This window comes from Ascidiella aspersa, chromosome 5, assembly GCF_963924565.1.
Source record: "Ascidiella aspersa chromosome 5, kaAscAspe10.2, whole genome shotgun sequence".
Classification (NCBI taxonomy): domain Eukaryota; kingdom Metazoa; phylum Chordata; class Ascidiacea; order Phlebobranchia; family Ascidiidae; genus Ascidiella; species Ascidiella aspersa.
Window position 1 is genome coordinate 22,314,397 of NC_139451.1, and position 26,027 is coordinate 22,340,423.

The following is a 26,027-nucleotide window of genomic DNA, read 5'->3' on the forward strand; positions in this document are numbered from 1 at the left end:
TAAAACGGTGCGAAACGCCAGCTAATTTCTGTGCCGGTCGGTTTTGGCGGTTTCGTTGTGTAATGTGATGTAGCGACGCCCAAGGCAAGGTCTTCTAAAGACGTTACCGTTCGGTCTATTAGCGTTGACCGCCACGCGCGCTTATTACCTCACAAAACGTAAAGCTATACACGCTTTTAGCGCCAGTATACAAAACGACAACGAATAAAAATATTGCAATGCAACTGGAATAAACGTGATAACTTACAAAGACTTATATGCCAAGATTTGGACCAGTTACGTTACAACGATAAAATGTTTGGACACTGATTATTTTGTACATTGTTTAAATTGTTAAACTTAGAGTTTTGTTTGTTTGAATGCGCTTTAGCGGCGTAGTGATCGATAGGCGTAAACATGTTGTCTTGGTTTTGGATCTCATAAATACATAACCTGTTGTATAAAGTGAACAATGTCGACGTTCCGAATAAATCTTGGTTTCAAATGAATTAGGACTCAACGAAATGGATTCATGACCTTTGTACTGTTTGTTGTTTTAATTTTAAATGAACAGGATCGGACTTAGTAAACTAGCTAGATTTTAGCTTTTAAGAAGTAGATTTGAAATTAGAGAACTTATGTTTTTTTAATAAGATTAGAGTAAGAATTGTCGAATTCTTTAAAAATAGAACAAAAACTATAATTTAATCCAAAATGACATTTAATTTAATTCACGATCAGTTTATTTAAAATCGTAATTTATTTTCTCGAAGATGTGGAAAGGGAATGCTTTGCTCACTGTAAAATTTACCAAAATCGTTTTGACGAAAAAGGTTTAAATTCAAATTCTTTGTTCAGACTGCAAGATCTAAAAATGCCGTCGGGCAAACTAGCCTTTTTTGGTAAAACTCGAATTAGATTAGAACTAGAAGTAAATGAAACAAGCTATTTACAAATTAGATTACAATTGAATTAGTCGCATTTTAGTCCAATGCTTTAAATAAGGCAACTAAAATTATATATTTGTGCAGTTTCGATCAGGATCGCTGTGTTAAAACTGTCCGATAGACTAAGACAAAATTTGGTATACAACACTCTCGCATTTAAGTCGTATGAATGCGACAATAAGATGAAATGGCTAATTTTAGCTGGTCGCGTATAGTCGTCGAAAAAAAAACAAGGATAAAGCTATAAAGCTTGCTATAAATCAAATCCTTTGAAAACTACTTTCTGTTTTTGTGCTTCGTCATTTGATTCATTTCTCATTATTTCTTTTTTCACCTAAAGTTAACGTGTTAGGAATACATTAAAGTTATATTCATTAGCCTGGTTTCGAGTGAAAAAAAATAATGATTTTGTCTTTCTGTTAGCCGATTGGCATTTTCTATAACTATGATTAAAGTCAAACAATTCGACGGACAGTTACGGGATACCATTTTTAACTTCTGGCGAGATTCTAGTTAGTTTACCTAATACCACGCACTTCCACCAAGAATCTGCAAGGCAGTAGCCATGAGTGGTAAAAATTCAACAATATTTGCTTTTGAAGCGTTTTATTTTTTGTACACCATAGTATGCAACAAACACGGTTCAGTATAGACACACTCTCGAGTATTGAAAAAAACAAATGGCATAACACTATATCAATATGTTGCAGAAAAATAGATGAATTGCCACCTTTTTGCATCACAAAAAATAAGGCTTTATTGCTTGGGAATTTAAAGTAACGATTTACACGGACTTCGGTCCACGTCAGACGGTTAAAGCATATTACAGCTTACGTTTTTGTTATGTATTTTCGAAGCTTAAACAAAACCTTGTTTGGTCGTGAGCATTGGCATTTCCCAGTTCTGAATAATAAGTTTCGCAGCTACGAAATACATGTAATTATGGCGTTATACGATAATCGCTTCTTACACGAAAGAGACGGCCCAGCAGACAAGACTGTACAGTGTTAATAGATATCACATCTAGGGATTTCCGATACTTGACATTTAATTCCGATACCGGTGCCCGATATGTTGGATCAAAATATCGCGGTTCTACACAATACCAAATGACGTCATTGCTGTGCTCAAGCAAGCAATATACATAAAATATAAACGTTTAACATTCTTTTTAGAGTTATTAGGCCAAAATTTGCTTGAGGAGTTTATCTCTTGTTGATAACCAATGTAATTTTACTTTAATGTAAAAATCGCAAACCGTGGATGAATTTCACAAACAAATTTAAATCGGTTGGACATCTATACATAAAAATTTAAGCTTGAAAAAGTATTCCGACTGGATAAATATAATACTAAATAAATAAAGCGTATGAACAGATGACTAACTGGCCATTAGTTAGCTAGTCTTTTTATAGTCATTCTTTCACGTCCCCTTGCTAACCATTAACCCCTACCGAGTTTAAAACATTGTTATAATAAAGGTTAAAAACAGATCCTCCATTGTTTATGACTCCCATTACATCTGTGAAGTGTCTGGGTTCGATTTCGTTCTTTGCCCTGAAGCGGTGGAACTGGTGCGTTTTGAAGAGGTTGCTGTATCGGTTGCGCAACCACACGCTTTTGCTATTGGCCCCAGCCATAGACTCCTCACCGACGGGTTGCGAACGCAGTTGACCAAGAAAATGAAGAATCCCTGTGACGGTTAATATGGTCAACTCGTTTAAAGGTATCATGAACAAACGTTAACACTATTGGAAGCATAAAAGTCGTATGATAGCAGCCAATGAACATTTCTCTAAGGCAGTGGTTCTTAAACTGGGATCCATGGACCCCTTCGTGGTCTGTGAACTAGTTTTAGGGGATTAATGAACGTCTAATTTAAATATTAGTGAATAATTAAGAAGTAATAAATATATCAAAGAAAACAGTTGAATTAAAATTAAAACGCTTTTGGACTGAATGTAAAGACTCCATTTCATTTTCACATGTTTGGACCGAAATCAGCAGATTTATAAAGTCATTTGTATTGTGATTAAATTTCTTTGCCTACCGTGGTCCAAGCGAGCCTAAAAAAATTTTAGGGCTCCGCGGTAAACAATGTTTAAGAATCCCTGATCTAAGGGCTCAAGTAGCAAAACTTAACAAACAGATGACAAGTAAATTAGGAAAAAAGCACACTTAATTTCTCTACTCATTCAACAAATCCGCTAGGTTTAGCCATCCCATTTTCTAAAAGTTTGCTAAAAACACTCAACAAATCTGGCGCCCCACTATTGCTATTTCTTACCTGGAGTGAATTCACAATAGTAAACAGCCAGGACATTGCCTCCAGGTAAGAGACGTTTTCCGACACCAGCATAAGAAATCCAAACACCCAGGTGAGTCCCAACATAAGGATTAAGGTGACAGCCAGCATGAAATCTTGAGCGCTGCTCCTACCTTGTGCTGTGGAGCGGATCTGTACGTAATAGAAAAGACTATTGTGTTAATATTTGAAGTCATATAAGTTAAGTTTCTGTGAATTTGGATTCTATAAGAATACAACAAACGTTTTCTAAATATCATATAAACGTGCCAATGATGTTGTTTTGCATTTTTTTTACGAGACCAACCTTTGTTATATTTGAGCATTAAGACATTCAGCAGAAATGAACAAAACAACCGTGCCGTATGATTCAGTTTGTTTTTTTTGGTATAACAGTTGACGCTTTTGTTAAGTGTTTGATGCCCATGCACAATGAAAAACTGAACTTATACGTTTAAAACGAAGACTTTACTTTTCTCTTCATTAGGTTTTTAAAGTTGCCTTTGGTGGCCCCCAGGAAAATAAGAGACTTTAATGCAGCTTCCAAAGTCTAAATTCCAATTCTCTTATGTAATTACCGAAGTAGGTTATATTTTGACAGAGCGTTTCGGTGACCAAAAACACTTTACAAACCACTTCCCCACCTGTTGCTTGCGGCAAGTCAAGCTGCTGAAAACCACGATGAAGAGACAGAAGTTGAAGAGGGCCAGGAGTCCGACCGGCAGCAGAAAGCCGAAGTTAAGCGAGTAGAGGTGGAGCCAGCAGATGTGCCTCGCACGGTATGCAGAGTTAAACAGGTTGTCGTCTATCAATTAAATGCATTGTTTACTTATTTCACCGCACATTACAACTTTTATTCGTATAAGTTAAGACAGAGATGTCCAAATTAAGGATCGTAGCCTTGGTGGTACGCAACGAGTAGTAGGTGTCGCGTTTAGGCCTACACCAACTTTACACAAGATGTTGTATATGTCATATATTTACAGTATGTATATAATTATTGTACACTTTTTGACTATTGACATGCAACCGTCAAAACCTACGCGAAACGCAATCCCCAACTGATATAGTAATTGCAGTTACTATGGCAGACATAAAGAAATGTTTACCATTTTACAACGTGCTGGCGGGTTCTAATATAATAGTGTCGCACTCCGTTTATAAAGTTTAGGGAGCCCTGGATTACACAAGGAAAATGTAGCGGCCTTTATTTATTATTTGTGTTAGGCAGACTTTGTCTTTGCTCTCTTTTTATTGGCGTACACCTAGTTTTAAGTCTAAGTGTCAGCCATTACTTCCTTTCTACTTTAATTTTTTTCCAATATTTTTATTTATTTTACCTGGCCTGTACAGTTTTGCGTCAAGGGAAAATATTGTCACTCCGGCGTTTATTAAGACAACAACCAGTGGTATGACGTAGGAGGTAACCGCTGCCACTGTGCGTATCTTCTGAGCAGATGTTCGCATAACCTGGAAATCGACAAACCGTTTTAGCTTAATTAGTACAGTGTGGCCTGGGAATTAAGCAATATAAACAAATTGTTCAACACATTCTGGTGTGGATATCAGAAATGTTTTACATTCTTGTAGTCAAGATCTTCTTGTAAATCGTGTAACACACGACTTTTCTTAGTTTTGAAATTCCCAATCGATAATATACTTTCTATTTAATCTAAATCTTTATACAAATTCTCAGAATGTCATCCGATATAAAAGCTAAACTTAAAGTGATTTGAAACTTATTTAAATTTACGCGATTATAAATAAATAACAAGTCAAGTCCCATTCGTGTCATTATTTAAATTATTTAAATATATAAATAGTTGCAGTTCAGGCCATTACTACGTCAAATAAAGTAATTAAAAAAGGCGTGTAAAAAGTAATAAAATGCATTAACTTATTTTATACTCGTAAGCAAACACTATTACGCGTAGATAAGTAAACTCGCAATTTTTACAAAAGTGTGTTTTTAATATAATGTCCAGGCCAAGTCATTTGTCCGGATGACTTAAAGAAGTTTAGTCGCTTTACATAGAAGGCTCGAGCCAGTTCCAGTCACTTAACGTAAAAGACTTATAATCAAGATAATTGAAAACAGTAAAAGTCTATCACTTATGTCATTACAACACCGTTTGGCACTGACCTTGACCAACGCGCTGTACAAGTCGTAGGCGTTCGCGCTCGTCCAAAACCAAGCGGCCAGAAGGAAGTAGTGCAAAATGGCGGTGGAGAGGTAGCACTCGACTCGCTTGCCAACGCTGCCGTGTCCCACCACGAAAACCAGGTTTGCAACGAAGAGACACACGCAGATGTTGAGAAGGTAAAATGTGGGCTTCTTTATGCGGAGCTGCCTGTAAGAGATGTAAGGTTACGAATGGGATACCAACACAAAAAATACCCCCATAAGTGGATTGTTAAAAATCAACCGTATTTAGTTAAGTAAATGGGTGAAATGCAGGCTGTAGAGTCTAAGCTGGATTCGGGACTCTACGAAATCTCATATTTGTCCGGAATCGGACTCGGAACTCGGACTCGAGCTTATTTTTTTGGCCGAAGTCGGACTTGGGTAATTTTTAACCGACTTCGCAGTCCTGTCTGAACAAGTGACTCATTAAGTATTTGCAGTGATGTAATGACCTAATAGTTGAGTCAATTTGCTGTTGTTTTAATATATGACCTTATTTTATCTTCTATACGGTTTGCACGTTCGACGTATTTGGCTTGCTAAAGTGAAATGCCGGTGTTTTAGGTTTTGTGATGGTGAACTTAGAGGTCGAAGAGTTTTTGTGTGTCTTTGTAGGGGTAAACCAGTGTTTTTTAAGCTTTGGAGACTTGCAGCACACTAGTAAAATCCAAAAAAATATTTGCGGCACACCTGCAAAACAACAATATTACGACAGATTACAAAAATTTGGCGCACTATAATTTTTAGAAACACGCTAGTGTGGCTAGTGTTCCCCAGCACACAATGGTAGCATTGGTCTACTAAACCAGTGCTCTTTAACATTTTTTGGTTTGGGTGCCCACTAAAGTTTCACGCACCCTGTTCATCTAAAAGGTAACTGAGGTAAACAGCGATTTAAAAAATCATTATGTTTAACAATATCATCATGTTAATCAAACCGAGCGGAGCTGCCGAAGTTTTAAACACTGTCGGTGAGAGTTCGATTATGGCTGCAGGCTTCTTGCGAGTAGCCTACTATTGCATGTCATAAACAGCATTCAGTGTTAAATATTAATATTTCATTAAAAGTTTGTGATGCACCCTTGTATACCTTTCGCACTGGTGCACCCCATGCATATTTTAATGCAAGGGTGCACCGTGCACACCGGTTGAAGAGCACTGTACTACGCTATCAACCTTTACCGGAAAAAGAGCACTGCAGAGCAATTGTTCTAGATGTAATAAGAACTAGGCTTACGCGATACTACAGTAGATGATAAAGGTTGCCAACAGACTTGCCATCGAGATCGAACAGCCCACTATCGTTGCCACATGAAGTGCGTGCGCCGATGGAAGGACCGCTGATTTCTGCGCAGATTCAGAGTTTTACACCCTGGCTTGCGGTCTATTGGCAAGAGACTTTTGAAATATGCCGGGGTCGAACAACCCAAAAAAAATTGTTTCAAAGAAATGTTATAAAACATGTGTTGAGGTAAATTGCAAAAACAAATGATTCTGGATGTACATTTAGAGATTAAGAACAAACGATGTACAGAAATTACAAATCGAGAGTCACTTTGTTCAAAGTAAGCCAATCTAATTTATTTTTTGTGTTTTGTCGTTAAATTTTTTCTTGAATTTTTACACTGTTTAAAGTTTAAACCATCTTTAAAAGTTGTTTTGAAGGAACATTTGTTAACAGTGAAACATCAATATCCGTCGAATATTAAGACTATTATATTTTAGTAAAATTACTGAGAAAACACTTGAATATTGTTTCAAAGTATTCTAATAATAATTATTGTAATCGTTTGGTTAAACAAAATATTAGATATGGCTTATTTGTTAGTGCTTCAAGCACCTGCCTTAAACACTTACTATGATCATTGCGAAGTGACCGAACTGGTAATACTCAAATTGGGGACCCGAATCCCGGTCTTCATGTAAGTCTGAAAATATAAAAGAACAACAAAACTTCTTCATGAAGTATATTTCTACTGTTCCTATTTCAAAATATTATCTTCTTTTAAATTCACTTTCTTGGGTAAGAAATCTCCTTTTATTAAGTATGTAAAGAAATTATATGACAAATATTTGGACTATTTAGTAACAAATAAAAACCTTTTTTAATATTAAGCAAACCGACATATATCCCCAATAATTAGGCAAGGTTATTTGTTCCAAAACCAGCAATCACGTAGCAAAAAGGTCTTTGTAAAACTAAATGTGATATGCATTATAATATGACGAACTGTAGTTATTTCAGTTAGTTTTACATTTTTGGTGTTTTTTGCAAAAGACCTATTTGATTTTTTAACGTGTATTTCGTGAGATTTTCGTCCTATGAAAGTGTTCAGATAGGTTAAGATGCTAGCTAAAATAAACCATTTTAAATAAACCTGAAGAAGGCGATTTAAAGAGGTTGCCGAAACTTAGAATAACAATTACAATTATCAGAGGAGCGGTTTTTGATTAATATTGCTATTATGCGCGGTACCAACAGCTTATATAAACCACTTACGTTCACTTTCCAAATCTCGACGGCGCCTTGGTTTCGAACTGTTACCCGCCCCTTGGTCCAACACCAGCTTGCAGTTATCGGAAGTCCAGCGGAAATCTTTATCCAAAGATACGCACATCGTCCTTGTCACGTTTTCCTGGCGAATTTGCGCAGAGCACAGGTTAACAAACAAGAAACCAGCCAGGTTTCACTACACTTAAGAGTATATTTAATAGCTTGCTCCTCGACGGCGTGTCTGGTGATCGACCTGGTTGTCAACATTTGTTTTTATTCACCCAATTCGAATGGTGTAACGTAGTTAGGGCTGGATTACCAATTACGCAAAATAAGCACGTGCTTATAGGACACCAAGGGAAGGGTGTGCGACTTATAGTTTTGCTTTCGCCGAACTTTCAATGGTGCCTTACTGCCTTAGTGTTTAATTAAACAATTCGAGTTGGCCAGACGATTCAGACCGTAATACTGACCCAGGTTTGTTTACTTTTAATTTTTATTAAATTTCGATAATATTTTGTGTGGTTTATCGTGGTTGTACTAACACATATAGGACACCAAAGTCTTAAGTGCATAGGGCCTATATAAGGCATGATCCAGCCTGAACGTACATAAGGCCTATTTTACACAAATCTTTGCCTACCTTCAGACGATTTGATTTTAGCGGAACACTCCCTTGTCGTTCGGTGACGTTGTTAAAGGTTATGGTGATTGGCTGTTGGTTTCCTACCGCCTTTGCTGGTTTAACGTGCACTGATAGAACCTGAATACATAACTTTGTGGTTTGCAATCAAACCGAAACATGTTTTATTGAAAAGTTTCGCATTAAGAAAATCAGATACGCGACAGGAATAAAGCGGCCATGGACTCCGCTATCAGATTTCGTCGATCTTTTAGTTTAATCGAAAGATTTGTTTGTGAATTATATGACTATTTAGGGCAAGAATTTTTTTTTTTGTTACCAAACCCCGTTTTGGCTTTAAATTCTTGTTAAATTAGGTTTAAATCAATTGGTACTCTGTTCCTAATTGCTTATACAACTATACTTGACTTGACTGATCCATACACTAAAATACAATAATCTTTTATTATCTATTTATAAGTAAGCTTTGTTGCATCCTAAGGAGTAAGTGAATAACTGAAACCTGAAAATTAACAGCAGTGTTTTAAATTTTTTAAGCTTAATTTTAAAATTTTAAAGCTTCACCTTGCTCAATTTACCGTCTCCTGGGGGAAATAGGCTGTTTGTTTTGTGAAGGATGAACGACACCCTTGCACTGCTTTCGCTTGAAATCGAATCCAGCAAACTGCCCGGAACCAAGGCGCTTATCGGGGGTACGTAAAGCGCCCCCGTCGCGTCACGAGGTTGAAAAGTGACGTCATTGAAGCGCTCGGCCACCTTGGTTTGCATGGTGACCTGGAACAGTAATTGACTTTTACACGTTTGAGGCAGTCCTGCTCTTCCAGGTCGAATTTTGCGATTGATTTCACGAAAAAGTTTCCTCTTAAAAATGTAAACGGTTGAACATTGTAAACTTTTCTTTACACAAAGTTATAAATTTCGATAAGATAGTATAGCCTTTTTCACGTGTTCACATAGCTGTATAATTTACAAGAGTTTTTTTTTTCTTCTAATTTGTTTTGACCAAGCTCATTTAAGTAATACATATAATTTTAAACATTTACAGGTTTGCTAAGTTTTTAATAATTTCAAGTGTGTAATGATACCCCCATTAATAAAACATTCATCTCATTAAATGCCATAAAAAACGGACTTTTGGCCCTGTAAAGTCTATAAAACTTGGTAAACTTACCTCCACAGCAAGACCCCGAGTGTCCAAGGTTATCGTGGTTTGATTTTCTTGCATTTCGACGCGGCCTACAAAGTCTTGCAAAACTTTGATCAACGTTTGCTGTTGTTGTCGTGTGGATTTTCTACACATATAACGGTTAAGGTATATCGTTGTTCGTTTATGGAATGTACCACAAACTTAAAAAAGTCACCTTTAAACTAATAGAAAAATATGGTAATAGATTATGGACTTTCACTATCTACTTCACCAAAGGATACCAGTTACAGTGTTTGAAACAAATATATGACCTCAGTCAAAAGTCGGGTTATTATTAACATAACATTTCCTGTAACAAGTCGTTACATACCAAGAAATTGCAACTGTTAGAATTACCATACCATATCAAGTCATAATCATCAAAACCTTATGTTTTCAACTATTAAAAATGTTAACAGTGTTCTATTTCTAGCCTGTTATCATATCACAACCACTAAATAAATAAGTTCTAACTTTTATAAGTAACCAAATGCGCGTAAGTTTATACCTAAATTTTACTGACATGCTATTCAACCGGAGCACTTAAGTCAATTGTCATATAGATTTAAGTCAAGTCATTTGCATATTTTGACATTTTGACTGTTTCGAAGTTTAACTCACTTCACCATTCGTTTACCTTTTGCCTAGCTTTGAATTTTCTGAAGCAATCGATGTTGAAACCTTGTCAGTTATGAGAAGTGTGTCGTAGAGAGTGGACAACGTTATCTGTAAGGATAAATTGCCGAAAAATACTTTGAACTAAAACCGTTCAAAGCACGTAAATACAAATAGATATATCACATGTATATTCATAAAAAATGTAAAACAATATTGGGAAATGAAATTTTCTTGGATAATATTTTGAATTTCGTGCATACGCATACGTTTCACTTTTTAATATTAGCATTATTAAGTCAATTGACGCTTAGCTTTTGCTATTTTTACCGGTAATCTTATATTTAAATGGACATTCATTGGAACTGTTTTGTAACTATATCTGCAAGGCTAGGCGTGCGTTAAAGTTATTTCTCAAAAAATTAAACAAACAAAGTTAAGTTTTCGCCACGCACCTTTACTTTTGTGGGATCTTTTTTGCTTAAAAGGCTTAACGTTTGCGCTACTGCCGTCGTTTCGTTTTCTGTCAGACTTTTTTTCGTTGATGTCAGTAGCTTTATAGTTGCAACTGACTCAGCCACCGATTCTGTCGTTGCAGCTTCCTTTATGTACAATAATGCTCAGTGGTTAGTTCAAGGACATCGTTTCTAGTATAGCTATACAATAGGTATAATATCACGGCGTCGGCTTCTGTGGTCACAAAACTGTCAGATGGAAAAGTGGTACAAACTTTAGCAACGCCGCTTACCTTCTTTGCACTTCTCTCGTGAATAAATTGTAAGAGGTTCAACGAACAATTAACAACTGAAATGTTTCCTAAAGTTCCCTGATCGGATGTTGTTGTTGGTAGTGTTGGCGGTTGCATCACTTCAAGGGATGGAAGCTCTAATTATAAGGGGAAAAAACTTTCAAAACGATTGCATTCCAACACTCAACTACAGTAGTAAAACCCGATTATCCAAAACGACATTTCTCTCGCTGAACGTGAAAAACTGTAGCCTGTTTTGAATTTTTCGCACTGTTGTATAACGCGTTTCTTAGGCTTCGGGAAATACGAAATGACTCACTTTCGGTTGAAAATGTTTACCAAACATCAACTTAGTATTCATGCAACCGGTGTACGGCCTATATCAAAACTGATACATACCTGTCTCAACTAGTTCAACTGGTCCACGTGGCCCAACTTCAACTGGTGCAATTAGTCGTAATGTTGTGAGGTGACAGATTGCGAAAGCCTTTGCCCGCCCTAGAAGCGAACAGGCGGTGTTGTTAATAAGTCATATCAAAAAATAAAAGTTTTAATCAAGCAATTTGCTGAACAACAACTCAGTACCGAGTCGAGAAACTTGCAAAAAATACCAAATCATCTGCTAACCAAGTTATTGCCTTTTCAAGTCAAGTTAAAATAAAGTCATTGCCTCCAAAATAAATATTATACTATGAAAATTGGCTATTCTTATTCTGGTCAACATATTGATTAAATTATTATTATTTTTTAGGAACAAAAAACTAAGAGTTGTTAACTTTAATACGTGCGGAAGCCAAAGTAAATAGCACTTCTTTTTTTCGTTAGAAACAGTAACTGGTTTGACGTTTAGCAGTAATGCACTGCGTGCAAGTAAGATTGCTTTCCCTGCCAATTTGACGACAGCGTAAATCTATAACCAATCTATTATATAAATTAATAACTTCTCCACTAATCTGTGGCCAAACAATAATAATAACTGCCAAAATACATAGTCAACGGTTTCTGCATTTAGCATCATTACACAGTAAGACGTAGTGCACAACTATTACAAGTAGGCTATTATATCATGGGCCTTAAACGACGATGTTGAAAAATCAAACTTTATCGGTAGAATAAAATGTGTCGGTTGGACGTTTTTTTCTATCGGTTGAGTTTGCCTTGTAATCTATATAGCCATTCGTTTATTTTGTATTATATTTTAAACTTAGGAATATTTAAATGATTTTTTATTTAGCGAAGAACTGGGATGAAAACATCCGTCTTATGAGCAAACTATTACCGTCAGGACAGGTTTGTTTCGAGACAGCGGAAAATCCAACCGGGGTCGTTACGAATTTGAAGCTTCCTCCCTGATGTTGAATTGACTGTTCTTTGCAAGATACTGCCACGAAGGGTATTAAAAACTCAAAAAACATTATTGGTTTATACAACATTAACAAGCATTAGGAACTTTGTAATGTACGTACTTGTGCAAGTTTTTCCATCTCCTTGATAGCCTGCGTTACACTTGCATTCCCAAACGTTGTTAGCCCCAACACTACAGCTAGCCTTGGCGTGACAATTTGAAGAAACATTTGTTGGACATAATCCTAATTATAAAGTACCATTAGTTTTCTACTGATATATGTGGATAAACGACACAGCCGCAATTAAGAGCAACAGTTTGTTTGCCGTTTTACACGTTTAACGATTGAGAAAAAGTTAGCCTTATCGTATAGGCCTACTTTTAAAAATAAATTTTAGCTAATTACGTCGTGTGAAAATTTCGTAAATTTAAATTTCGCCAAAATTAGGCAAACTTAGATCACACACCTTCTCGGTAGTTTAGGGTAAAGCCTCGACCCCCGTTGAAGCCCGGGGCATTAAAAGATAAGAAAGCTCGCTTTTTGCTGATGATCTTAACGTTCTTCACTGGTCGGTCTCCATAGAATATTTGTTTGTCAGCGTCATTTATCTGTGCCAAGGCAACGTTGCTAAGCGGGTTTTTGAAACCATTAGGCCCTAATGATTAGGGCGTTTGTTACTGTAAAGCCTTCTCAGTACGTTAGATGTAATTGTTCAAATCTTAAACATATTTCTCAATATATGTTGCTTACCTTACTTGTTAAAAATAGAGTAAATCCCATTTTAATGCTCTTTATAGAATATTTACGAAAGTAAACCGATAAAAAAACCCTTATTTACGTTTTTGTAGTATTTCAGTTTAATTTATTATTTTGTTTATTTTGCCACAAAACCAAGAAATGTTTTACACCGGTCTCCAACTATACCTACCCTGAGGTTTGCTGTCCTATTGTACACATCCAAATTGACTATTGTGATGAAAATAAAACCCAAAGGATTTGAGCTGTTAATTGTCCAATGACATCTGGACCACATTTCGTATGTATATGGATAGCCAGGGGAAGAAATGACTTGCAAACTATCGTTGGCCGTCAGAATGATTGCACAATTTCCAAAGTCTAAACAATGTAATCGAACATGTATACAAGTATGTTTGCAGCCAGTTAAAGATACATTAAATGAGAAAATTGTTAATTAAGAACAATGAGTACTGAAGAAAAAAACACGACATTTGTCAGCTCGTTTTGCACAAAAACGTTTAAAAGTTTTATTGAAAATGTAAAAAAACGTCTAGGGTACTATAAACTTGGAGTCTAGCCCTGGTAATGACGAACATCCTAAAAACATATTTTGGCTCGTCGCGCAGATACAGAATTACATACTATCACTAATAGGATAAAAACTTACTTGCAGAAGAGTGGTTGGCAGAAAAATAACTGCCTTTGCTGTTACGCGAAGTTTTAAACACGATTCTCAAAATTGAACCGGAGTAAAATATTGTTGAGTTTTTTGTTGGCCCACTGTTGAGTAACATCGTGTTGTCGTATATCTGTTATTTTATAGGAATAAAGCGTTAAGTTGTAATCGGGGCATCCAAAATATACTGGACCGCAAAAACCCAAGAATTCTAAGGATTACAAGGATCGCAAGAACTGTGTCACGAATTTAGTTATCGCTACCCTTTTGTGTGCATGATTAAGTGATGCGTTTGGGTTCGGGAACCGCCGTTTTAGACAGGCTATTCACCGGCTCGTTTTCCCTGGGAAAGAAGGAACTGTGTGACTTTTGTAGCCTCCGTTTTCTCAGCGCTGCGTGTTTTTTTGTGCCCGATTTTGGGTTATTTGTATGGCATGGTATAGCGTCGGCAATCGGCGGGTAGACCGAGCGGATCGGACGCATTGTTAGCACAGTTTGCCATCTCTTGTTAGAGGCAAGATACAGCCTAAAGGCATTTGTTTTTGCCTTATATTGACTGCAGCTCTGTGCAATAAACATCTTGCCCAAGAAAATAAAGTCAAGGCGAGTTTAGGACGCAATCCCTAAAAATATAGATGCTAAGAAAAGGGTTTAACTCTAGTTACTCGAACAAAACGTTTATTGGAAGGTACGACAATCAGTATAAGGCAAGCTCGATGTAAAACAGAGGTTTCCGCGGCCAAATGCATCGCTCAATCATTAGGGACATAAGGGTTCGATAATTAAGTTTGTGACAGATCGCAAGATTGACAAGATCCTTAAAATCCCAAGGGTTAATATTCGGGTAGCTCAATTTACCAATATAAGTAAGCCATTGACCTCTCTTTGTTTGTCAACACGCTCGCGTTTTAAGAGCATTGACAAAGGCGAAACTAAAGAAGTTAGAAGAGTTGTGTCTTACCAGCATTTCATCACCAGGCTCAATATGCAACGCAGTGAAGTTTATAAACATTGTCGCGCCCCATCTTCCTAATGTCCAACCGCATATAAGGCTTGAATTTGCACTTGCTGGATATGATGGAGACGTAACTGTTCCATTGTTGTTTGTCGTTTCAAATCCGCATCGATCGACTGGTAAACAGTTAAGTATACTTTTACTTTACCATCTGGTCTTTACAATAAAATGTACCGTGTTTTACCTTCTATAAAAGAATGTCTTAGCCGAAAGCGACCCCCGGAATTGGACCATGTAAATTGTAAAAAATTAAAACTTCCGTGCGAAATGAATTGGACATTTTGCACTGAGTATCGGAACGAAATCAGCAACATATTCCTTGATTGCTGGAACTGAAGCAAATAAGTTTTTATGGATTTTTCTTATCCATCTTTTGTAAGTAATGGTACCAAATTGAAATGTTAAATATGGTTAGCCTATATAATAATATCTTTTATACGCTGTTGAAATTCATTTTGACTTTATGATTAAAAACTTTGCTATAACAGGGAAAAAACTTAAAAATCCTCCTATTTAATAAGAAGCACATACAATTTTATTTAAGTGTGCCGCTAAATATCCGAACCCATTTGATATATATGCAAACGTTCTCGCGTGTTATACACTTGAATAGTGGCACAAACTTGCTTTGGAAGGCTTAGTTTCTTTAGGAGGATTGTAAACTTTTCCTGGATCGAATTCGCGTAAATGTTATACATGCTGTGACTGTAAGCTACAAATTTTGGCGGCAGGTATACATTCACTGTTTTGGACGAATTGTCGTTGAAGTTTGCCGAAACTTGAAAGTAAATGCTCTTTTTGTTGTTGGTGGTTATTATTGTCCAATAGCAACTTGTATACGCCGCGTATGTTCTGACGTTGTTTCCGATTGTTAAGTGCTGAGTTGTAGCGTTTGCAACCATCGTTCCGGTGCACACTGCGTACGTAATTTAAACGTTATATCAGTTGAAAGTAAAACGAAATATTATAGATTTTCAATAAAACACCTTGAGTCTTGTAAGACGCCTTAAAAAGCGGGTCTTTCCAGTTGTTTTCTGTTGCATACCAAAAAACCGTCAGCTTAGTTTGACTGTAAAATTCAACTTGCTGCAGTGTTTCGTTCAGCATGTTCTCGAACTTTTCTAGTCGACCGTATACCTTTTAGTTATAACATAATGACACGATGTTACATTATATACACTGTCTATCATTAAAATAAGTTTGATTCTGTTAATATAGTTTTTTTGCTGGATTTTGTTTATGTGTACAACTGTACATACCTCCAGCAATTCACCACGATCTCGATTTCGCAGCAAAGTCATACGCATTTTTAAAAGTTTGCCATAACTGCCGGGAAATCTCCAAAAACATGGTCTTCTTTGAACCCCGTTTGTTATCTGTGTTGAATTGGGGAACGACCTTTCCTGTTGTATGTTCGTGTTGATAAACCCGCAGGTGCGAACTGTAATTTCAAAAGGGACACCGATTGAGTTAAGTGGCAGTTGTTTTTTTTGCCGAAAGTTTTACAGGTTTTTAGCCTGAGAGGTAACGAACAATATAAAAGTAGTTAATTTAGTGCACAATTATCATAATGCAGTGGTGCATGAATATATATTTTTGTCAAATTGACTGGTTGTGTAACTTCATGTCAGCCTTTTGCACTGTTGAACGTTTTACAATATTAACTGATTTACCAAAACTGAGAATGACAAAACCATCCTCAGAGAAGACTTGGACAACTAGATAATTCTAGTTTTCTAATTCAATGAATTAGAGCAAAATGCGGCCAATTGCTTGTGTGTTCTAATTTTAGTTCTAATCTAATTTGGATTTTACCAAAAATCCTACTTTGTCCAACGACATTTTTAGTCTCTTAGTGAAAACAAAGAATTTGAATTCAAACTCTGTAGTTGAAACGCAATTTTCACGGACTAAAAATCATATGCTATGCTAAAATGCTTAAAAATTAGCACACACATAATTGACCTACACATTCCTTTTAAATACGTCTCGATTTAAATGTAATTGATTGTGAATAATAAAATATAGTTTTAGCTTAAATTCGTTTTTTTAAGAATTCGGTAATTCTAATTCTAATCTAATTTGAAAAAACTCAAAATGATCTAATTCTAATTCTAATCTAATTTGAAAAAAAACTGAAATGCTCTAATTTTAATTCTAATCTAATTTTAAAAAGCTAAAATAAATCTAGTTGTCCAAGTCTGCCGAGTACCGCGGTTGAAATAGTTTGTTGGCATTTTTCTATTATCGTTCGAATTGTATCATTTTTCTACTTTAAAAATCCTTACGCGTAATTCGTACACTAAATTGCCTACTCTATAAATTCATGAATGCTAAAAGCTTGTGCAAGGTCACCTCAGAAACTTTTTTTGCAACTAGACTTACCCATTGTGTAGTTTAAAACAAATCCTTCCCCGGAATTGCCTTTGAATACAATTTGTGCAGAGGAATTGTGGACAACGGTGTTAACCCTAGGTTGGTAAGAGTTGGCTACAGCTATTTGTACGTTCCCGCTCTTTATCTGAAATCATAAATTTTCAGCTAAATAGATTTCATTGTGCGAATTTTTGGTCAAAGTGTTCATACCACTTTGTCCAAAACGGTGCCAAAAGTAAAGTTGTCGTAGGAGTTAACGAAACTACCGGTATTTATTTTATGCTGTAATATGTCCATATATTTTTGCTGCAAACTTTGGTTGCGCTTACGTTTATGTATTGTCGATCATATTTACAAGATCTATAGTTTCAACAATATCATAATAGTTTTACAGTATAGAGTTTATCTGACAGCCATTTTGTGACAGATTGTAAATGATTTATTCATTGTTGTATAACAAAATTAGGATTATGTGTAGAAATTTACAAAACCAAACGAATTTTACAAAATGAAGATATGTTTAGCAGCTTCCAAACGTCGATGTCAAATGTTCCAAAAATTATGCGAATTGCCGGGCATGCACAACATATTTAAAGAAAGTCACATTACGAGAGAAACAGTATAGTAATAGTAATTATTTTAAAATATGTTCAACATTTTCCTCAATTAAACAAAAACTAGAAACCATTTAGTCGAGTAAGTTTGACATTCCAGCTCGAATTATTTTACAACATTTGGATTAAATAAACCATTATGGTGTATGGTACAAAGGGTCTAGCCCAGGGGTGTCCAACTCAAACATACTGGCGTGCCAATTTTGTATCCTATAACCTCTTCCCGTGCCAAAGTTTAGTAACTAATTCTTTCTGATAATAAAAGCGTTTTTTTACTAATAATAAAACGTGTAGTTAGCAGTGCGCATTACTGCTTCTAAATATCAGTTGGTGAGCTGACTTTTTTAAACTTAATAGTTATGTGAATGCTAGCCTCCACTACAATATAATGTCATAGTATTAGAAGTAATTGTTAGTTGTCGTAATTGCAGCGATTGTTTTATATTGTGAATAAACAATGGCAATTTACTGTATAAAAAATTAAGTATTTTTTACTTTTTTTAATTGGCTGAATAACAAACTAAGTATTTAGGGGCACTTGCGTGCCATTTTTTATTAGGTCGCGTGCCACATTTGGCACGCGTGCCGCTTGTTGGACACCCCTGGTCTAGCCCCTATCTAATCGAACAATTGTGCTACATCAAGTTAAAATATTGCACATGTAAACACGACTATTGGGACATAAAGTTTGAGCATCGTTTTAGGATAGTATAGACTTAAACTAACGTCTCTAAAAAGTTTATTGAAAAACGCAAGGCGCCAAGGCTGCGAGAAATATACCAAAAGGCCTCTTAAAATTACCCCAAGTGACGAGCTGTCCATATACAGCAAGCTGATGTAAATGCTCCTGTCTGGTATGACATGTATTGTCCAAGTGCAAGATATTATACCAATGTACTTTATTGGATAACCTGGTGAAACCAAAGCCTGTTGTTCTTGCCTTGCTGTAAGATTCCCCCCGCATGCTGTAAAAATAAATTATTTCCCGGTTTCTTTTTTCTCTATCATAGAAATGTTTCGAAAAACGACTAGCATTGATCAGAATTGAGTAAACCTTGCAATCTGATAAAAAGTGGCGTTTGATTTAATACATGTAACTTGCATATACATAAGTATATGACTTATTTTAATAGGTTTCCTGGTGTTAGAAGGAATATACCTGTAGAAGATCGCTAAAGTTACCCATCTGGAATAAAATTATCTTGTAAAAGCATTACCCTTGTTGTCACAACATTCAAACAAAATTTTAAGAAAGTCAAAGGTTGTGTATCATGCATTTTACTTTCAAGTTGGTGTGTGGCAAAGAAATTGCTTCGAGTTGATGTCGAGGTAGCATAAAATACGCGAAGAAACGCCCCCTTTTCGTAAAATCTAACTGCTGTCGAGTTGTCGGAACGTCTTGCCATTAAATCACTCTTGCCGTTATACAACTGAAACAGAGAAGAAAGTCAAGTGTTAATACTGTAGTCAAGTGTAGGTTGCGTAGTAAGTTCCGCAACAAAATTGTCCTAACGATTTCCAAACAAGTTGAATAATGTCAACTTTTTTTACCAATAACCGAAATTATATAAACCAAAAACAGCTCCTCTGGTAATTGTAATTTGTTATTGAACTTACCAGATTACCAGAGCTGTTTTTTTATTTATATTACTATGCCTGGTAGGAACAGTTTATAAACCGAAATTATTTTACAAAATTTAAAGAACTGTTAAGAGCAGGCAGACTGTGTGACAATTACTGTTGAAAAACCTATGTTAACATGTTTTACCTGAAAAGTGTCTTTATCTTTTTGGAAATTATAGTTTCTTAACTCAAGAGAAAATAATTTTGAGCCTGTCACCGCTCCTAGCGACGACATAACCGTCCATTGGCATTTAAGGCCTGGCGTAGCCACGTCTGGGTAATTCGGTGAACTAATATTTCCCACAGTTGAGTTGGTTAGAAAGCCGCAGTTCTCAACTACAAATCAAAATAAATTGTGAGACAACTATTCATGCATGTTTCTGAATATCAGCTAGTGATATGTTTACAGACGGGCCTCGTTAATAGCTCCTATAAAAACTCTAAGGCGCGATATCGGATACCAAACTGGGGGAGGACGCATTTCTTTCTGAGAATGTTATCCCTCCAATAACAAAGCGCCGTACGACAACGGCACAAACGTTTGGGACAAATGTACAAAACATACGGCAAAAACAAATTAGACAGTGAAGCAAAAATGAATCAGAACTCTTAGGCAAAAATGATATACAATTATCCTAAAGAATCAATAGTTATTTGACGAAACAATTAGCTGATCATTCACATAGTTAGGTTATAGATGCAGTCTTTAACATTTCATTTTTAATTAATTTAATCCTGTTTCAGTCTCGGAGTACTTAAACTTATTAGGGAACTTTGGCCTAAACTAAACGACAGATTTAAGTTGTAGCTTGATTACGAAAAAAAGTTTTAGGAAAGTATGTAAGTTTTGGTGTAAAGGTACATAATAATTTATAATTCTGGCATATATGAGAACACACAATACGACCCACTAGCCAACAATATCTAAATCAGAATAATCCATAATAACATAATATAAGGGTCAACGACTTAAACGGAGTAGGTCGGAGTAGGTCTAATAAACACAACAAAACTAAAATTGTCTGACTATGACCTTAACCTGTCCAAAAAATTCGTAAATTCGCCGGAATAAAGCCTTAATGTACAAAATCACGTCTAAGCTGTAGGGAGGGGTTAAAAACGACACATGTCTGGCATCGGCCGTTTTGATGTCGACGTTTGGGCGCCCTGGATTATACAGTGCCGTTGAGGTGCTGCTGTTTTTTCCCCCTAATTAGGTCTTATTCCTAACTGTGTTTTATGCTAATGCTGATTTTGTTGTGACGTCTGCCTTATGGCTGGAGTCGGTAAATACCTTCTTGATAATGACCGATAAATCCTGGCCGTGAGTAAGTTGAAGTAAACCTTACAGTCAAGTTTCGTCCAATGAAGTTTAAATTTTTTGATACATATCCTGTAAATGTACCGCCGAAGTTTCCATCAAACCAAATCTGAAAAACAGACAAAAGTTTAGTGCGATTTTATTCTTCCGGAATTATAAGCTTTATCTCTACGTCCGAAGACGTGTAACTATACTCACAGCTATTAGTATGCTTATTTTCGAGCAAAATAGGACCAATCTTGGAAAAAATTAGAAACAAGTGTTGCTCTCGATTTGTATCTTTTGGGGTCTACATAGCAACCAAAAAAAAGTTCCAGCTCATCCGGCCTGGGGAAAGTCCCCATTTTGGATTTTCAAAATGGCCGCCATAAAATACAGGTTTTTGCTCATATCTCAGCTTCTACATCATTTATGAAAGAGATTATGGTGTTAAAGTAAATGGTTTGAGGGTTAAGGAGCCAAATAGAGCATTTTAAACCTTAGTTAGTCGTGAAGACTATAGACGGGGTGTCGAGGTGCGGGAATTCCCCATCAGGTGTAATTCAATATTTATTTATTTATTTAGTTTTCAGATCGTCAGTGTTTGTAATATTTGTATTTAAAACTAGCTATTTAGGACAAATTTGTTTTCAATTTACTATTATCAGTACAAGTATGTATTTATGCACGTGATGTTCGCTTGGCCTTTATTATGCTTTAAATATGGCTGCGAAACATGGCCTACTTTCAGTTAGGAGGTATATTCCAATCAAACAACTTATAGATATGAAAACGGAAATTTTATTTAAAACAACAGATCTTATATGGCTGAATGTATGATTACCTAATGCACTGACCAACATAAGTCATCCTAACTGGTCTGGATTTATGCACAAGTATCATACCGGTTTGGTGGAGAAGTCGACGATCGAGTTTCTGCCGATCATTCTTAATGATCCAAATGATCCCCAAATGATGTCAACAGTTTTTATACTATACCCAGAAAATGTATATCTAGCTGTTCACATGATATTCCCGTAATAATAAACTTCGATCAGCCATTGTGGATTAAATCAATACAGATAGTTAAAGAAAGGCAACTGCCAGTTGTCGTCTCTCGGAGGATTTCATCTCCTGAAGAGCTTTTTGTGTTGTATTGGACATATAATGACTTGTTAGGCAATAACTAGCCGCAGGACGATTGACACCACCTTCAGACAGTAGCATCTATGCTTTACATATTTGCAGCAGCCAGTGATGGCCATTATGTCAAAAGTGGAAGGCTATATCTACTAGAAATGTTTGACTAAAAGACAAATTTCCACATACATACGAGATGTTTCGGACGAATGGATCTGACTACAACCGACACAAATTCTGTTAATTGTGAACAAGCGTGGCATATTGGTCAAATTATCCAAGAAATTTTGGACCATGCTACTCACCTCGAACCTTTTAAAACTTCTATGAAAGTAAACCACCAAGTTCTCTTGAAAAACATATAAACGTTGGACCTAAAAGGGTTTACGTTGAAAAAAAAACAGTTCTCTTTAACCGACTTATTGTTCTTGCTGAAAGAGATAGAGACATCGAAAGAGCATTTAAATATGAGATGACACCTGTTCCATTAGCTTTGTTTAGGATGGACAAGTTAATGAGAAAAACAGAAAAATCTAAATTTGATCAAATGTTCACGTTATAGACGGTCGGCAACCTTTTTCTAGTCGCGGGCCAAAACTAACCCCAGAAAGGTCTCTGCGGGCCGCACAAAAAATGGCGCAACGGTAAAGAAGCGCTGATCTAGTTCAAAACTTCAAAAGACAGCATCAAAACGTAAACAAACCGAATGTAGAAGGTCTATTAGCGCGAAGCGCGAAAGTTTTTCGCACTTACGTAGTTAAAATAGTCAAAAAGTATTTTAAATGGACTCGTGCTTAGTTTGTCAAAGAGGCGGCGGGCCGGATGAATTACATTGGCGGGCGGATCCGGCCCGCGGGCCGTAGGTTGCCGACCCCTGTTATAGACGTGGTTGGTTTACACTTCACGTATCGTGGAACAACTAGAGGAATTCCTTGTCAATCGCAGTAACAAATCGTCGCATAGATGCTACTGTCTGAAGGTGGTCTCAATCGTCTTGCGGCTAGGTATTGCCTAACAAGTGATAACGTATCATGATATATAAAGCCCAGAGCTTTGATGTTCTTGATACTTGCTTGATTTTCTCGATTGTTCTATTTACTGTATCGATATAGGCCTACTAAGACTAACATTTTCGTCTCGTGTCATCATTGTACGATTAACAGCTGCATTTGCTAAAAAAATGGACTCGGAGAGATTTTGAATATGCAGCTCCCTTTAACATATGAGTGACAGTATGCGGGCCATATAAAAGGCCAAGTAGGCCACATCTTCCAAACCTTAACCCGCCATTATAAGTCTAATACAACCCAAAAAGCTCTTTAGGAGATGAAATCCTCCGAGTCTGACGACAACTGGCAGTTGCCATTCTTTAACTATCTGGATTTGTCCTCTTTTCTCAAGAAAAGTAAATGGTCCTCCGAGGACGCTCAAAAATGCCCAACATGTTTCAAGTTAGTTGCTTATACTTTCAACCTTTTAGGCGAGACTTGGTATTTATTTCCAAAAAAATACTGTAGCCACGAAAAATGCTGAAATTGCCTTATATGTTCTACCTTCTTCATTGTTGTTGCAAACATTGCGCCAGAAAAATTGCAACCGAACCTCACATTTAAAAAGGCCAATTATTAAAGCGTGTGTGACTATTCACTTTAAAACGTAGGGTTTTAAATCTTCACTTATAACTCTCTTCGTAGCAAAATGTCCTCTTTTTGGGTGCTGAAAATATGGTAGCCCTATTAAAATCAATATGCTGTAAATGCAAAGCAGGAAACCAATGGGGACTTTCCCCAGGCCGGATGAGCTGGAACTTTTTTCTGTTGATATGTAGACCCGAACTAATACAAATCCATTGAGAAACACTTGTTTCTAATTTTTTCCAAGAGAAAGTGAAAAATAGGGATACTATATGCAGAGCACGGAAGTTAAAAATATTTGCATGACCATGTGCCTTTTGACAATTGCGAAACTATATGTTGTTACTAATTTCCTATGACTAGAAATTTCGTTTAAAAGCGAACTTCCGCATCAATTTTTCAATTAATGATTTAGCCATGGTTTAATACTATTGGCTGAGGACATAAGGGTTTTAATTGTCATAAATAATTTGTAAGCTTGTGTACAGTTAACACTCTGTATGAGTACTGAATTTTTTAATATAAGAGTAATTTGCGAAGCTTGGTTTTTCAATGTTTCGTGTTCTGCTTTGATTGGGTTCGCCAGGTGAATAAGTGTTAGAAAGCTTGCCACATATTTCCACATTTGGAAATTTTATTAATCCTTACCTCTGTGTTGGCAACGCTCTGGCTGAAGTCACTCAGGCTTAAGTGACATGTTTTGGATGGACTGGAAGCGAGTATGTTCCAAGAGCATTCCGTATTGCTCATTAGTTGGGGATATCCGGGTGTTGTGAACTTCTGAATATCCGGAGAAGCGTATAACGTCGTATTACACGCTACGCGACAAAAATGGGTTTATTGAGAAACAAACTTGTCGAAAATGACTTCGGTTCTGTTTTACCGTATCACATTTTGAACCCTGAATTTTGCAACATAAGTGTGGTGTGTCTGTATTTGTTGTATTCGTGAATTTGCGTTTCGTTGTGCTGCATGTTAGGTCGTTCGATAGCGCTTTGCGCTATCAAGACGTTACAATTTGTTTACGCCTACATTTGAAAACCTCTCTCTCTTTTTGTCTGTTTAGACGACAAATGAACTGCGATACTAAACGTTGTTTTTTCTCCGAAAACTTGAGCAAATATTGCCGTTGTGTTCAATGCAGTTCTACAAGAGGTTTGCCTGTACATTAAGAAAGACCTTTATCATATACGGATTCTGTATTAGCCCTTGAGTTTCGCTAACTTTATGGTTATGCTCGAGATCCAAAGAGCGAGTAAGAAAAATTTTACGTTATAGGCCTACTTACCTCCGTATTTGTGCGTTGCTGTGAACGACGGACCGCCGCTGGTGTTTCCAGTTGCGTAGAATATGCGAAGACTTTTGGTGCCGGCAAACTCTTTGGTCGTTGTGTTTTGCAGATCCACAGTAATTAGTGGTTTGTTATCGTTGTAAACCTTTTTGAAACACATGCATATCTTAGTAGAGCAACGCAAAATTTAACATATCGTTAACCGTACACTTAGTGTTGAAAACTCGCTCGAGCATATATTTACGTTATATCCCTGTAAGCTTAGGCATATAGTGAAGTCTGTTGCGTATGCCGTACAGTGTTTAAAACTTACTGAGCTTATACTCACGTTCATTATTGCGGTAGAAAATTTCCAGATAAAACAGTAAATATTTTTTCCAGGTCAGGTTAATTCGGTTAAATATTTTATATTAGGGCGAATGCAACCTGTTTTAGAAGAAGAGAGTAAGCTCTTGGAAGAATCTGTCTCTTTTCCAGTTTTTAAAAAATATCACGTAATTGTACCTTAAAGTATAATTATTTTTTGGAAACTAAAATTTATTGAGTTTCGCATATAACCGGTTAATGATCTGATAAATATTTTAGTACAACCATGTATTTATGCTCTTCTATTAAATTTAGCCTTTTATTAAATAACATGAAACTCGATGTTAGTCATGAAAAGTTATAACGGAGTGTTGCTCTTCCAGCAGTATATATAATAGATCGACGTTTCGACGTGCGATTTATAAGGAATCTGTTTTGCACGATACGTTAGTGTCCTGATGAAGACGTTCTGTATAGCACGTCAAAACGTCGATCACTTATATATACTGCTGGAAGAGCAACACTCCGTTATATATTATGCCTGGCAGCAATAGCTTATTTCATAAAAAGTTATGTTATCGTTTGGGGAATTTTAGTCAAAAGAAAAGAAAAACAACGCTATACTGTACCTGAAAGACGTCGCTGCTTTTCAGCACGCTTGTGAAACGTACGGATAAGACAAAACTCTCAGACTGCAAGACTGGATTTCTGATTGCTATCCAGCCGCACTTGCTGTTCGCCGGGAGCGGTTGAGGATAGTTGGGAGTTTTAAACTCGCCCGGATTTCCAAGGGTGTAAAACCCACACCGAGGCACTATATGCATCAAAAACAAAATAAATCTTTTCGAAACGAACAGATCGACCAT

At 36.4% G+C, this 26,027-nt stretch overlaps 1 protein-coding gene across 1 annotated transcript; it reads right to left on the reverse strand.

Moving 5' to 3' along the window:
* Positions 1-2,442: 2,442 nt before the first annotated feature.
* On the reverse strand, positions 2,443-26,027 carry LOC146145425 (uncharacterized). Its single transcript, XM_083390561.1, has 21 exons — positions 25,791-26,027; positions 24,853-25,000; positions 24,213-24,382; positions 20,840-20,920; positions 12,915-13,056; positions 12,382-12,483; positions 11,502-11,600; positions 11,103-11,239; positions 10,810-10,956; positions 10,377-10,465; positions 9,725-9,845; positions 9,118-9,327; positions 8,554-8,673; positions 7,917-8,052; positions 7,274-7,344; positions 6,654-6,763; positions 5,375-5,582; positions 4,572-4,701; positions 3,876-4,036; positions 3,214-3,384; positions 2,443-2,619 (listed from the first exon to the last, which is right to left on the reverse strand). The coding sequence occupies exons 1-21, from the start codon at positions 26,025-26,027 to the stop codon at positions 2,443-2,445; spliced, it is 2,967 nt and encodes a 988-aa protein (XP_083246687.1).

Coding starts and splice junctions, on each gene's coding strand:
- LOC146145425 (XM_083390561.1), bottom strand. CDS start 26,027: ATGGTCGATCTGTTCGTTTCGAAAAGATTTATTTTGTTTTTGATGCAT. Junction 24,383..24,852: donor AGCAACGCACAAATACGGAG/GTAAGTAGGCCT, acceptor TTTGTCGCGTAG/CGTGTAATACGACGTTATAC. Junction 20,921..24,212: donor AGAGCGTTGCCAACACAGAG/GTAAGGATTAAT, acceptor TCTGTTTTTCAG/ATTTGGTTTGATGGAAACTT.